Source organism: Zea mays, chromosome 1 (genome assembly GCF_902167145.1).
Source record: "Zea mays cultivar B73 chromosome 1, Zm-B73-REFERENCE-NAM-5.0, whole genome shotgun sequence".
Lineage (NCBI taxonomy): Eukaryota > Viridiplantae > Streptophyta > Magnoliopsida > Poales > Poaceae > Zea > Zea mays.
The window spans coordinates 153452365-153467692 of NC_050096.1; the positions used below are offsets into that span (position 1 = coordinate 153452365).

General features: G+C 46.5%; 1 protein-coding gene across 1 annotated transcript; it reads left to right on the forward strand.

The window, feature by feature from the left end:
* The first annotated feature begins 6628 nt into the window (after positions 1-6628).
* LOC103639593 (VAN3-binding protein) lies at positions 6629-13183 on the forward strand. The gene is made up of 7 exons (XM_008662325.4): positions 6629-7037; positions 7563-7673; positions 11522-11891; positions 11980-12282; positions 12411-12460; positions 12563-12620; positions 12725-13183. The coding sequence occupies exons 1-7, from the start codon at positions 6738-6740 to the stop codon at positions 12919-12921; spliced, it is 1389 nt and encodes a 462-aa protein (XP_008660547.1). The 5' UTR covers positions 6629-6737; the 3' UTR covers positions 12922-13183.
* The last annotated feature ends 2145 nt before the right edge of the window (positions 13184-15328 follow it).

Below are 15328 nucleotides of genomic sequence, written 5' to 3' on the forward strand. Positions count from 1 at the left end.
AGTTGTTACTCTTCGGCTATAGCTTCGACGTTCATTGTTGTTATTTTCGGGCTATATCTTCGACTTGAAGACCTTCGGCGGAGGAGAAGACTCCCATCATGAACCTTTATTTGTGACGAGGCTCCTGTAATACTCAACATTATGCTAGAAACAAATGTTTAGTCGTGTTTTTGAGGACCTTCGAAAGAGGAAGGCCCCCAACAGTTATGAAGAACACGTCTCCATGATTCATAAGAAATAAGAGTTTATATGTATGAGATGTATTATCTATCCATATATTTATTCCTTGATAAACACATTAACATTATCAGAATTTATATTACATTGATACCTTCGGCTTGTTTGAAGGTGATGACGTGAGAGCAATTACAATCCAGCGTGAACAGTACAGGGGTACTGTTCATCTATTTATAGGCAACCGTAAAGGTTAGTACACTATTACATTTATGCCCTCAACGATTACATACAGAGTTTGCAAAATGTCACAGGGGTAACATCACCATTTGTATTTAATAACTTGAGCAACACCTTCTCCTCGCATCGTCTCATTGTTTCGTCGTCACGAAGCCTACTTGATGAAACGTGCTTCGTTGTACTTACTTTTTGTTATGCCAAAGCCACATTGTCTACCCGTTTTACTGTGATGAAGCATGTCAGACAAAGCTTGCTTCGCTCCTCTTGTGTTGTACCGAAGCTTTTCTGGTGATGAAGCTCTTGTAATATTCAGTAGTATGCTGAAAGCAAATGGTTAGCCGTGTTTTTGAGGACCTTCAGGAAAGGAAGGCCCCCAACACTTTCCCAAAAGGGGCAAGCGGGGTGGAGGATGCAGGTGTAGGGAGGTCCTTGGGTCGGACTGTCTTTTTAGCTTTTTGGACGAGGGATTCCTATATCGATTTTGGCCCGGAAACCGTAGCGGTTTTCTCCTCTAGTGGAACTTTCTAAAGACCCTGTTGTATACCCGAGGCGGCACAAGGAACACGTCTTGTGGGTAAATATGTGTAGCCTCTGCAGAGTGTAAAACTGGTATATCAGTCGTGCTCGCGGTCAAGAGCGACTCATGACTCTCGCATGATTAACTTATGGAATTAAACTTAATATGTCATATATATTGCATTGTGGGTTCTATTATTAAATATGATCTCTTATTTTATTGGGATGGTATTTACTTATATTTAGTAACTGCTAATAAAACTTGACCAACTTAATAAAAGCAATGTTGTGCCTTAACCATTATTTGTTGATCAACCTTACACTATAGATGAGCCCCGCCGTAAGTGAGCTCATGCACATTATTCCCCACACTTTCTGAGCGATGAATATCTGTGAGCTTACTCTTGCAATTAAACTCCCCCACAGGTGAAGAGCTGGTGCCCCCAGAGGAGGACTATTACGACGAGTTCGACGAGGTCTAGGTATCGTATCCCAGTCACCTTGATGGCGCCAATGGTTAATAATGATATTAGTTCGTTCTATTTATTATCAGTTATTTTTGTAAGACATTTTGTTATGTAATAAAGATTGTGACATTCATCTCTATACATTGAGTCATTATATGTGTTGATCTTGTTTGGCGCACATATGATCTGAGACGCACATGGGTTTGCCCCTTAAATCCGTGTGTGACACCCGACCCGACAGGTGCGGGTATGGGTGAAGGTTTTGACCTACGGGTGCAACCCACACCCGACCCGAAGTTTCACGGGTGTGGCTGCGAGTTTCTATTTCAACCCGTGGGTGACCTGCACCCAACCCGAAAATTGGTTCATTCTTTATTTTGTGAAAAAATGATTAAGATCCACTAGTAATTATTTTGAATAAGTAATTTGACTAATCTTTACTATATTAAAGCACCAGTTTCAATGGTCATCCCGCGTCAATATTTTTTCAAAAAAAACCTTATGTTTATTTAGAATCAACCCGCACTCATATAATATCTTCTCTAGTACTATAATATGAGAGTTTATGTAAAAAAATAAGTTAAAATTATGTATAAGTGAGCGTTTAAACCTTGGTTGTTGGCTCCACATTTACACCCACCTAATCAATAGAAAACATATATTTTGTGTTTTATTAAAATAAAATTTATCAAATGTCATATATATAAAAAACGTAGCAATGTAAGGGTATACAACTAGTGATTCATAAAATGCTATGTTGCTGCTCAACATGAGAAGGTTTAAAATCCATAGATATAACTCATTTATTCTTGATATTGCTTATAGTTGAATTATTGTTTAAAACTGTACAATGAGTAAAACCCGATGGGTTCAACTGCAGGTTTGGAATTGCACCCGCGGGTGCGATCGCGGACGGGTTTAAGTAGACTTCACGGGTACGACCGCGGGCAAGTTTTTGCACCATCCAATCTGAATCTGACTCATTGTCATCCCTAGAGACAACTGACAACAAACCTTGAATATTGCAATAAAATTACATGCCGCCTGATACAACCCTCTCACCAGCCATCGCTGGCCACATGTTTCACGAACGTGGGCCCGATGTGACATTCAGGGTGGGCCCCCGGATGCCACTAGGCAGATTTAGATCCCCTGTGGCTACTCTGGGAACCTCGAATCACCTTCGGGATTGGAGGGAATTGAAGTGGAAATAAATTAATTTCTCCTTTAATCCTTTTAATCTCGAACTTTTAATCTCGAAGGAGATTTGAGTTTCTAAACTAACTCCTAGAAAATTTAAAACCATTGGATGGCTGTGAGGAAGTGTGGGGATTTTCAGTGTGGTCGGCTGTAAGACAAAGAGCATCAGGCCCCTCCCAACTCACCTCATCACCGGTAGATAGGAAGAGGATTTCAGGCTGCCGTCAGAGAGTTTTATCTGTTATGGGTGCATGTCGATCACCTGTTGCTTTCCTAAGAGCGTGTACTAAGGCAACTGAAGAAGGTGGTACTCTAGACAGGCAGTTCATCGTCAGTTTTCTACATCATTGTTGGTGATATGTTAGTTTGACATAAGTTTAGGGTTTAGGGCACAGCTACTAAAAAAATCATGTCCTGACTAGAAGCAAATGAGGCACTGCTACTCTGCTAACATACCAGCAGATTGGAATGTGTGTAATCGAACATGATTAGCGTAGGCGTTTTAATGGTTTAGATGCAAGCCAGCCTCCGCGGGTATTCGGCAGAGTGAGCCTTCGCTCAGAAGGCCTTGGATCATGCAAGGGAATTAGAAGCCGCTAACAAATGAGAATTGAAACGTTCGTCGAACTCCCCCTGTTCGATCAAGAAAACAACCTCCACGATTGGAGTCTCCCGTGCCGCTACAAGTAGCTAGCCCAACGGATGCCGATGCGAGGAATGTGTAAAGGAGATTCAAGCTCCAAAAAAAAAGACATGTTCACCTAACGGCTGATTGGTTGAGTGCCTCCCGCGCGCGCGCCTGGCTCTTCAGTGATCGTCATCCGCGCCATCTACACACGCGCATGCGGGTAGTAAAAAAAAGGCCTAGCCGGGCGTGCTGGCCAGCATCCTCGTATCTAAGCAACCAATCATAATCTCGTGCTTGTTCAAAGCACGCGGGAGGCCTGGTTATCTCTATACATGCAACCAATCACGTAGCTAGACATCCTCGAACGAGGGCCGTTGCATGCTCAACTCAGAGTTGAGCAGCCCAGATATTTCATTTCAGAAAATTTTGTAGTCTTACAACGTACTATATAAATTAGTAAAATTACATGTTATAAAAGTGTTTTTATATTGAATCCAAAAACATAAATCTGTCCTCATGGACCTGCATAAGCTAGCTACTCCAATCGAGCGAGCGAGCGACCGAGCGTGCTGCCTCTCTGCTATCACTGTCCGCTTGTCCGTCCCTCCCATCTCCAGTTCGTCGTCCTCGCGCCGGCATCAGATATTAAACTAGAGATTTTTTTTTCATGCGACCAGTTAAGCCACGCTCGCTAATCACATGCGCTGCTGCATGCAGGACGCATGAGCACGACGACGGCTCGCATCTGCGCTGCATATGCCCTGCATGCCTTTGTATAACTAAGGCTCTATTTGATTCCTTTAGTCACTAGACTAAATTTAGTGACTAAAATTTAGTCGCTAAAGTATCTAGTTTGGTTCCAGTGACTAAATCGGATTAAAGAGCATTAATTGCTGTAAATAATGACTGTTTTACACATATTAATTAATGGATATTTGTTATAAGAAGAAAGTGTAGAGAGTAAATAAGGTAAAAAAATACTACTTTAGTCTCTTTTAGTCACTCCATTTTAGTCATCATATTTATTTCTTTAGAGACTAAGGCAATATTTAGTTCCCTTAGTCACTAGACTAAATTTTAGTGACTAAAGTTTAGTCGCTAAAGTACTTTGTTTGGTTCCAGTGACTAAACCGGACAAAAGAACATTAATTGCTATGAATAATGACTAGTTTACCTCTATTAATTCATGGATGTTTGTTATAAGAAGAAAGTGGAGAGGACAAATAAGGTAAAAATACTACTTAGTCTCTTTTAGTCACTCCCTTAGTGACTAAAGAACTAAAGTTTAGTCACCCCACTTTAGTCACTATATTTGCTTCTTTAGAGACTAAAAGTAACTAAACTTTAGTCACACCAAACCAAACGGGGCATAAAAATAACTAAACTTTAGTTACTAAACTTTAGTCACCCCAAGCCAAACAAGACCTAATTACCGGACATTGTCATCGTCATTGGGGATGACGGCTCATAACTAATGTTCCTCTGTCCGTCGTCCGTCATGCGCGCGCCATCATTGGCAACCGTCGTCACCCGCGTGCATGCCATATACTAAAATATCCAATCAAACTAGTCCATCCCTGCACCTAGGGGCCATCCAAATGCTTTTCATAAAATGGTTAGGCCCAAAATAAATTTTAGTTTAAAATTGAATAGAAATAGGAACCAATCCTAATCCGATTTGATATTTAAATGTTATAGTGTAAAATTTAGAGCACATTGTCACCTCTAACTGCACCAGACACCAGCCACACATGATTAATGGGGCTGATCTGCCCGTAACAAGCAAAACTAAATATTCAACCATTCAAGGTTTAGTTGAGTATTCGAGTTTTACTTCAGAGTACAACATGAACAAATATTCATACATTCAAGATTCTTGGGTCGTTCAAGGTTTAGTTCAAAGTACAACGCGAACAAATATTCAGTTTATTACTTCAAACATTAAAGGTTTAATTCATCCATTATTCAAGATTTACTTCAACATACAACAAGAACAAACACACAATCATTCAAGGTTTACTTCAATATACATGAGCAACAAATACTTGGCCACTCAAGGTTTACTTCAGTCGTCAGCAATTCAAGGTGATGAGTCAAGGATAGGAGACAGTCGTTGTGGTGGGCCAGTGCGTCGAAGAAGTTAATTCATAGCAACTCAATCCACATAATTTAGTCGTTTTGAGTTTGTCCTAAGTCAAACTATTTTTACTTTGACCAATAATATATTGTTGAGCACCATATCTGGCACCTGGCACGGATGGTTGGTGCCCTATGGCTCGAACGGTCCGTGCACCCGCGACCAGATTAGCACGGGCGAGAGTACTTATCACATGTGTGGTTATCCTAACCTATCCATGAGAATCTGTTGGATCTAGCCTAAGAATAGGTCTAGACCTCCTCCACTATAAATATAAAGGGGTACGACCGATTGAGAACTACCAAACACATTTCAATCGAACCAATTTACTTTATCTACCTTTCATTAACAAACATGCCCTAGGAGTAGGTGTAGCGTGTTCTAGTTGTAGCTTTCCGCATATCCACCTCCACCCATATTTGACTCTACATCGTCTAAATCCGTCGTGGGTGGCCTGCCGACCCCAAGATGATCCTAGTATCTTGCCATTTCACTCAAGATCTCTTCCTTGACTTGATTTTTTTAATTCTTAGACGACTCTACATCGTTTAGGGACGTCTCGGGTGACCTATCGACCTAGAGCACCTAAAGTTCTCTCTTCGGTAGACGAGATCTAAGTTCCTGTGAGGAGGAAGGCGACCCTGCACCATCACGGACCATCCAACCTAGAGTTGGATCGTCTGGAGCGATGTAGGAAAGGAGTCGAATTTTAATAGTGGCATTGAACCAAATTTTGGTTGTTCGAAATGGTAGACTTTGACAATTGTTATGATTATTGAGTTGATATTTGATAGCATCATTAAACAATGACCTATGCGTCCTCTATTGCAATCTATTGCAACGCACAAATATATACCTAATATATTATCTAAATTAATATTACCTTCACCTGTACACGGGTAATGCATATACTCCAGCGCGACCATCCATTCTTGTATCAGCATGGATAAGAGAATGATCATTGATCCTAATACAAAGCCCAACCAACAATGACTTCCCTTCGTTCCCAGCACCTTTATTTTAATTAATAGCCCAACAAACTTCCTAAAAACAGAGAGACGCTAAGCTGATCAACGACCCGGACTTTTGGATCATCCGCCCGTTCGTTCATCTGACATCACCCAACTCAAGTGTAATAAGCCAAGACAAGGACAAGTAAAGCTGGCCTAGTCGCCACTCGCGGTCTCACTCAAGTCTCAACAGACCACACTCACGGTCTCACACTCTCACTATAAAACGCACCCCCCGCTTCCCAAAAGCAACCTCCGCTCCCCCTCGCCACTCGCCACTCGCCACCACAGCCCCCGCGCGCTGTAAGCCCCACGCGCGACACGACCGCGCGCACGCGGAGCAAGCAACCGTCCAGGCTCCCACCATGACCGACGCGGGCGCCGCCAGGGCCAGGAGGCCGGGCGGCGGCGGCGACGGGGACCTCCCGCTCCGCCCGCCGGAGCCGCCGCGGGACCCGCTGGAGTTCCTGTCCCGCTCCTGGAGCGTGTCGTCGTCCGCGGCCGACGACGTCTCCCGTGCGCTCGCGCCCGCGCTGGCCTCCGGGGCCGCCATCGCCGAGGACGTCGCCGGGGAGCTCGACGCCGCCTCCGGGTCCTCCTTCTCCTTCGCGTCCGCCGCCACCTCGCAGCTCGTCTTGGACCGGATCATGGCGCCGACGTCGGTGGTACGTGCGTGTGCCTCCTTCGCCACTTTTTTCCTCATCCATTCTCATAATAATAAAAAACGGAGAAAAAAATCCGGTCTTTCTTACAAACAGAAAACAAATCCGAGTCAGCCAGGCTTCTCCTTAGATTTTTTTCCTGCCGATTTCCCGTCTTCTCCGTCTGTTCTTCATGCCGATTGCTATGCCGCCGCCGTCGCCGCCTCTGTTTAACCTAATCTAATCTATGCCACCATCAGATGCCTCTGACTCTGCCTCTACTCCTAGAGGAGTCAGAGTCAGGTGAGGACAACAAGAACCAGACAAAAAAAAAAAACTCGCCGTTTTTCCCTTTCTCCTCCTGCACCAAAAAAAAACAAAACCGACAAACGTGTGAAGTGTGATACTCATGTCCTACACTCCTACTCCTCCAGTGGCGCGCCGCGCGCTCGATCTTTGTTTTTTTTTTGGTTCCAGCAACGGCCGCGGCACTGAGTTTGAGGCTCACTGATTTGATTTCCTTGCTTGGCTTGGCTTGGCTGGACACAGGAGGTGGCGCCGCTGACCTCCGGCCGGCTCTCCCACAGCAGCGGGCCTCTCAACTGCGGCGGGTCGCTCTCCGACAGCCCGCCCGTCTCGCCGGAGATCGACGACACCAAGGTCTCCCTCTTCTAACATTCTCGGACGTTTAGAACCTGGATGGACGTGTTTCTTTCAGTTTAATCAGAACAAATTCTGCTTATTTTATTATTAATTAATTAATTAATTAATTAATTAATTAACTGCCGTGCGCTTTTTATTTGGTACTCCAATCTCTGCTCTAGCCTGGTCAGCTGGGCTTAGAAGATATGGTGCATGCCTGCATCTTTTCTTTTGTTTTAGTAATTTTTCTGAGATCGATGCTGCACATCAGTCTGCATGCCTGTACCTGTCTGTCTGACTGCTGCTTCCTGGCTTTCTCAACCACGCTGTCCGTAAGAGCTGCTCATCTGGCCGCTGCTCCCTCTGTTTGATGCTCTGTCAGCCTGCCTGCCTGCCTTAGTAAACATAGTAGTAGCAGTACTCGTTTGTTTGCTACTTGGGCTGTGCATTTGTGCAAGAACCTTGTCCTTGAGTCGAAGACAGGGTTAGTAAACTCAGGAAGGATCATTAGCATGGCATAGACTCCCTTAGCAAACTCAGAGAGCATATCCAGCCACGTCAACTATATAAATGTCCTATAATATTAAAATAAATATATATTTTATAGATTGAGAAAATCAACAAAATATTCTACTCTCCAACGATAAAGCTTCAAATCTAAACTATAGGGCAGCGCACTATGGTGAAGTATATTTAATGCACTTAAAAAAGTGCCCTATAATTTTTTAATCAAGTTTTATCAAATAAGTCATTGTGGAGTAATTTCTTTTTGTACTAGAGCACTCTATATTTTCAGTTTGAGCTATTGTTGAAGATGCTCTTATCAAACTCACTCTGTTAGTAAACACAACAAGGATCATCAGCACAACATAGACTCCCTTAGGTCTTGTTCGTTTGTGCCGGATTGGTGGATCGGAACGATTCGTAACCGGATTGCTTCTCTAATTTATATAAATTTTGATTAGCTAGAACGATTTCGGGTGCAATCCGATAGAAACGAACAAGATCTTAGTAAACTTAGCAAGGATCATCAGCATATTATAGTATCCTCACTCACACTAGGAAGCAGGAACATGGTCAAATGGATACGGTCGGTCAGCGTAGTAGTAAGTAGTAGCAGCAGCAGCATACTAGTCTGTGTGGCGGCGTGCATGTACTGGTGTGGTGGTCCTCTGCCTCACTCTGCTCTGCTGCTCGCTGCGCCCGTTGCAAACTGGAGAGAGCTAGCCAGGCCGCCGTGTCGTGTGGTCCGTGTATATGCAATACTGTAGTGGATGTGGTCCGTGTACCTGCAGCGGCAAGGCTGCTAGAGCTGCAGCCCTGTGCTGTTGCTCTGGTCCCGGTCCGTCTACTGCAGTCCTGCTCCCGCAAGCAACCACTGTAGCAGCAGCCAGCAGCATCAGCCCTCAATCTCCCTGCCTGGTACTGGCCACTGGGTGAACAAAAAAGCAAGAGGCTTGCAGTTTAGGGTGAACAAAAAAGCAAGAGGCTTGCAGCAGACACGGGCCTATGCATGCAGCTCTTGCCTCCTCCCTTTTGGCGCCTGTCATCAGATGAGCCATCTCCCTTTTCTCACCCCCCTAATCAAGTGTCGCTGCCCCAGCTTTCACAGTCTTAACCTAATCATGCAGCCTTTTGCACCGTGCCCCTGTCCTGCGCCCTCAACGCTGACGCCCGTTCTGCTTAACTTGTCCCCCTCCCCCCTCATGATTGCGCCATGTGTCGCTCGAATCCTGATCGCACGGACGGAGTTGTCAGGTCACTGTCGCATGCGCTGCCTTGCGTTCGACGGACACGCCATGGCCATGCTGGCGCATTGGGCATTTGGGCATGCCTCGGGATTCCATCAGTGCGCCCCTAACAAGCCTAGATTAGCGCCATGGAGACACAATCATTTGCAGCGGTCAGGGGTAAAGTCTCTGGCCCACGCTTTGCTTGCGAGAATCATTTTACTGCTGCTGCTGCTTGCCCGAGCGTGCTAGCCGGTGTCACTTATTAACAAGCTGTTTGGTTCGGATTAAGTCTAGCTGTTTAGACTGCTCCTGCAGCAGCTCTCTATTTTATAAAGACTAGTTGGTTATCCGTGCGTTGCGGCGGCTCACAATAATACTCACGTAAATTATCTACCAAAAGAATCTTAAGATTTTTTATTATTGTCTTCGCTCTTCCCATAATATTTTTTATGAACGCACGAGTATCGTAGGCAGCAAATCAGAGACCCTATCCCTCGCCTCCCCCACTTCAAAGTTTCGTAGAGCAGGAGAGAAAGGGAAGAGGCGAACATACCTGTTCATTGCCGGAGAAGGACACGACGAAGACCTGAGCATTTGGAGGCGACATAGGTAGTATACCGCTAGATATATAGGGAGAGAGCACGCAAGCGGAGAAAGAAGCCCAGTCGGAGCAGCTCCAGACCGAGAGACACCCGCACCAGGCGTCAATCCGACAAGGGCGAGAGAATGCGAGTGTCTTCTCAGCCCTGGACCCATTGAAGCGACACAACACCACTACCAACTTCGTAGCGTATGCCAACTGCTGCCACACTGTGGTCCTTGGTTGTCCAACATCTCAGACCTGGACTCCTCATCGCTAAGATAACCTAAGCGTGGCAGGCGCCACCATGTCCTCCTCGACTGCCCGCATGGAGAAAGGCTAGGAGCATGACCGACTCGCGTCGTACCCGCGTTGACAAGCGACGGTCGGCTCGCAGCTGTGACCATAGGCGGGGGCAGCAGGTTGGGGAGGAAGAACAGGGCGAAGGTCGGGAAGACGAACGAGACGTCCGACGACGGCGAAAACGATGGTGCACGCATGATGTGAAAAGTACTCGTAGACGTGCAATAGCCACTGCGCGAGTCGGTGTCGGGGCTGGTGTCGGACAAATACGGGGAGGAGGCACATGCTCCTAAGCCCTCTGACAAGAATGGGGTGACGCAGAGGTGGAGGCATGAGGGGAGAGAGAAAAAAATAGAATGGCAAACGAGGTGGTGACAACTGAGGCGAGGACCATTATTATCGTGCGGAAGTATAGATGATCAAATGTGCCGTGTCTAGCGAGCTGACCCGTGGCACGATCCATTTAATAGTGCCTTGGCCAGCCCGACACGAGCGTCGTGCGGTGCTTGGGCCGTAGCCTCAGCCCGTAGTGCTGGCTTGGCCCGACACAATTATTTATTTTTTTATTTTACAAAAAATCATATATACATATTTATAATTTATACAATATTATAAACATTTGATCATGATGTTCTACTGGTTACACAGCTTCGCCAAGTGTTTCTCACTCTTTTTCTATCAAGGTGTGGGTTCAAACCTTATCTTCTGCATTGCTTTTTAACATTTTACGTTGAGTTGATTTGAAGAAATATAGAGACTTTTTTGTAAAAAAATGACGCAGGACGTCTCTTGAAACTGGAGCTTTAATTATAGTAGAGATATAAAGGCAGAACATTGTAGAAACGGTAGAAGCAGTTTTGGATTAAAGCCAAGCGAATAGATTCTAAAGCCCGTCTGTTTAGAAGCAGTTTCGGATTAAAGCTAAGCGAATAGCTTCTAAAACCCGTCTGTTTAGATGATGAATCCTGTCAATATCTGATTCTACCATTGAAGTTGTATGTGCTGCTTAGACATTAACGATTCAGTTCGTTTGCCTAATTGTAGGGCAAATTTTGCAGAATGGCACGGTACTTCAGTTTAGGTGTGCGAGCGAGTCAGACTTCAGACCATAGTTTCGTTCACAGTGTAGTAGGATGAGCAGGAGCATTTGCCAACGCGCAAAAAGAAGGGAAAAAAATCCAATCTTTGATGCGCTGAACAGTAACTAAATGCTAACTGAACGGATTGTCGCTGTTGTGGGGTGGATGCAGTTCTGCAGAGCGGTGAGTCTGAGCACGCCGAAGCCGCAGCCGTACGCCCGCGGCGGGAGCAAGACGGTGGGGCGGTGGCTCAAGGACCGCAGGGAGAGGAGGAAGGAGGAGGCGCGGGCGCACAACGCGCAGGTGCACGCCGCCGTCTCCGTGGCGGCCGTGGCCGCGGCCATCGCCGCAGTGGCGGCGGGCAAGGGTGCGCGCACGGACATGGCGGTGGCGTCGGCCGCGACGCTGGTGGCCGCGCAGTGCGTGGAGGCCGCGGAGGCCCTGGGCGCCGAGCGCGAGCAGCTGGCGGCCGCCGTGGCGTCGGCCGTCAGCGTCAGGACCCCTAGCGACGTCGCCACCGTCACGGCCGCCGCCGCCACAGGTTCGACACCACAACAAACCGAGCCTGCCGCACAGCGGTGGGATCGAGCATCAGAGTGACGTTTCTGTTTGGTCTTCTGCCGCTGCAGCGCTACGTGGCGCGGCGACGCTCAGGGCCAGGGCGCTGAAGGAGGCGTGGAACGTCGCGGCGGTGACCCCTGTGGAGAAGGGCGCGATGACCGGAGGCGGCGGGCATCACCTGCACGGCGGCGGCTACAAGCACGATGGCCAGCAGCAGCGGCAGCGGCTCCTCAGGGAGGTGGAGAGCAGCAACAGCAGCAGCAGCTGCTTGAGCGACGAGCTGGTGCTGGGCGAGGAGAACAACTTCCTAGGCATCTGCACGCAGGAGCTGCTCGCGCGCGGCACCGAGCTGCTCAAGCGCACCCGCAAAGGTAAACCAACCAAACCACTACCAGCAGCGCTTCGCGCGCGCGGTGGTTTCCATTGGCGAACGGACCTTAGCCGCATCGCGCAAATGTTTCTGATGAGGAGGAGGATGCTGGTGGTCGTGTCTGTGCAGGGTCGTTGCATTGGAAGGTCGTCTCTGTGTACATCAACCGCGCGGGGCTGGTAAGTCGAATCTCGTGTTCGCATCAGTTGTAATAACTCGATCGTTGTTTCAGCATCGCCGAACTGAACTGTGCCCATGCCCTTGCCTGCCGGTTTCCGCAGGTGATGCTGAAGATGAAGAGTCGGCACGTCGGTGGCACCATCACGAAGAAGAAGAAGAGTAAGTAGTGTGCCGTGTGCGAACGTTCATACAAACTATTGCAGGCGACTAGGCGTGGCGGTGAACGCTGACGCGGCCGGCTGGCTGACTGCATTTGCGTTCAGGCGTGGTGGTGGACGTGTGCCGGGACGTGGCAGCGTGGCCCGGGCGGCACCTGCTGGACAGCGGCGAGCACCGGCGCTACTTCGGCCTGCGCACCGCGGAGCAGCGGGTAATCGAGTTCGAGTGCGGCAGCCAGCGCGAGCATGAGGTGTGGACCAAGGGCGTCGCGCGCCTCCTGGCCGACGCCCGGAAGCGCTGAGCGTCTGGTACTGACAGTGACAGGTACCCGGGTCGCCATGTAATGTAAAGTTAGGTCGCTGTAAAGAGCATGCATGCAAATGCAGATGCAGAGATGATGTTGTGTGATGGCATCCCGTCATCATGCATGGTGATTGGGGAGTTACTGACTATAGAGGAGTTAATGTTGCCTCTAATCAGTTGAACTTGCTGAATGTACATTTCACATCACCGGACGTTTCGATCCATTTATTTTTAGAGGAATTGAAATTTCGTACCTTTAATTTTGCCATCTTTCTTATTTTTACCTTTAGTCATATTTTTTTTTTCTCAATTTTATCCTTCTGCTCTATATCACTATAATGATAAAACTGAGAAAAAATATGATTAAGTGTAAAAATGAGAACACTAGCATAACTAGGAACACTACCTTGAAAACCCGAATAAAGTAACCTATTTAGCTTGGAAATTGACATTCCATTACCTTCTAAAGTTCAGATATAAGTCTATCTTAAATTCATGGGGTGCGGTATGGAAAAATAATTTTGCATAAAATCGTATTAGCTTGTATTTGTATGTTTTGTTCTAGCAAGTGGTTATTTGCTCTAACGAACTCTTGCTCTCGGGAAGAGCATACCATTCATTCACAACACGACGGTTGAGTTTTAGCGACCCTTGTTAGGTACCAACTATTAGTCGCTAAAAGTTGTGGACCGATGATTGGTCGCTAAATGTGTTTGTAGCCACAGTCTGTCGGTCGCTAAAAATCTAGAAATTTAATGATCTACGTTTGGTCGCTATAGAGACATGTAGACATCCCACAGTTGGTTGCTAAAAAAAATTGGGCCCATATGTTTAGGGTTGGCCCAGCTGTCTTCATCAAGCAACAATGTCTCTATCCCCTCCCATGTTTCCTCCCAAGTCCCAACTGGCGGCGCGCGGCAGCTCCCTACTACTCCTGGTGCATGGTGGCTCCCTACTGCTACTGCCGACGCATGCCTGCTCCTCTTCTCAACGCCCACTCGGCTCCATCTCCTCCATCGTTGCCTGCTCTCAACCCTAGTGATGGCATGGCCAGCACCTCATCTGGATCTAGGGTTCCAGACGCCGCAATCTCCTCCCCGGAGTCACCGGCGGCAACTAGCGCTGCCTAGGATCACCGAGTTCTGCCCCTCTACCGTGGTCGACTATCCCGATGCGTTCACTGGTATGTTCATCTCTTCCCACACCTTTTTGCTGGAGTTTCTTCTCTATCCCCGCACCTTCTTGAACGACAATGAATGTGCGTTGGAAGGAGGTGACTAGGGAGGGTTCGGCAGGAATGGCAGAGGGAGTGGGGATGTTGGTGCATACATTTTTGGGCGAGCACAAGTTTGTTCTCGTCCTAGGATTTGGCTGCTTGAGTGGGGAGAGATGCGATTCGGCGGCCTAGGACGATGGAGCAAAGGCGAGCTCAGTCCCTGCTCAGTCCTGGGACAATTTGTGCAAATGATTCTGTTTCCTTGTTATCGATTTTGAGTGGGCAGTAGTGATATCCCAATCTTTAAACCCACCGCCATTAGTAGATCTTCCTAGCATGAAAGGGAACTAATCCATGAACATTCTTCTGTGGTTAAATTTTTGGACGAAACTTTTACATTAATCAATTTCAGCATACATTAAAATACTGTGAACAAATTAATAGTGTTTGGAAGAAACGTACAGAGGACCAATGGGATTATTGACGGATACTTGTCTTAGGTTTTCTAGAAATTGGTTAGTAATGTAACTCAGTATTTCTAGAAAACACTAATAGATATGTTTTTGGCTTTTGTGGTCATTGAAGAAACGTATAGTGACAAGCATATGTTCCTCCTGCTTTACAAGGATGTTTGATGTTAGTTCACTTTTGTCAGAAAGCACATCCAGCTACTATTTTTCCTCCCATTGGATCAGCATCTTCAGTCTTTTTGTTTAGGCATATTGTAGTCTTACAAGCCTCCACACTAGAGATACATGATAGATACTACACATATGTAATGAACCAGTTTCTACATTACTCTTAACACAAATTATTTTTTGAGTGTATGCATCTGTATTTCTAGAAAACATTAATACAACTCAAGACTTCTACAATACTGTTAACTGCAATTTTTATCAATTTGCAAAATGTGGCAGGAACATAGTTTGATTGATATTTTGTTTGATTATGGATAGTCTACCTACTCGCAATTCTCTACATATGAGGACTTGAGGATTTAGAGCAAGACCTAAAGTAAGTTACTCTGAGGTATATACATTTTAGTCCCCTCCGATCTGCTCCACCTTCATCCTTAATTACATCCCAAACATTTATAAGTCTGATGTTGCTTATTAGAGTCTTTTAAAAAAATTGAAAACACAATAGAGTTGCATGTCCTATTAAAAAGAGGATGGTCATATTGCAGAAC

Excerpts from the sequence above, each read along its gene's own strand:
- LOC103639593 (XM_008662325.4), top strand. The coding sequence starts at position 6,738 with ATGACCGACGCGGGCGCCGCCAGGGCCAGGAGGCCGGGCGGCGGCGGC. Across the intron at positions 7,674-11,521 it reads CGGAGATCGACGACACCAAG|TTCTGCAGAGCGGTGAGTCT; the intron begins GTCTCCCTCTTC and ends GGGTGGATGCAG. Across the intron at positions 11,892-11,979 it reads CACGGCCGCCGCCGCCACAG|CGCTACGTGGCGCGGCGACG; the intron begins GTTCGACACCAC and ends CTGCCGCTGCAG.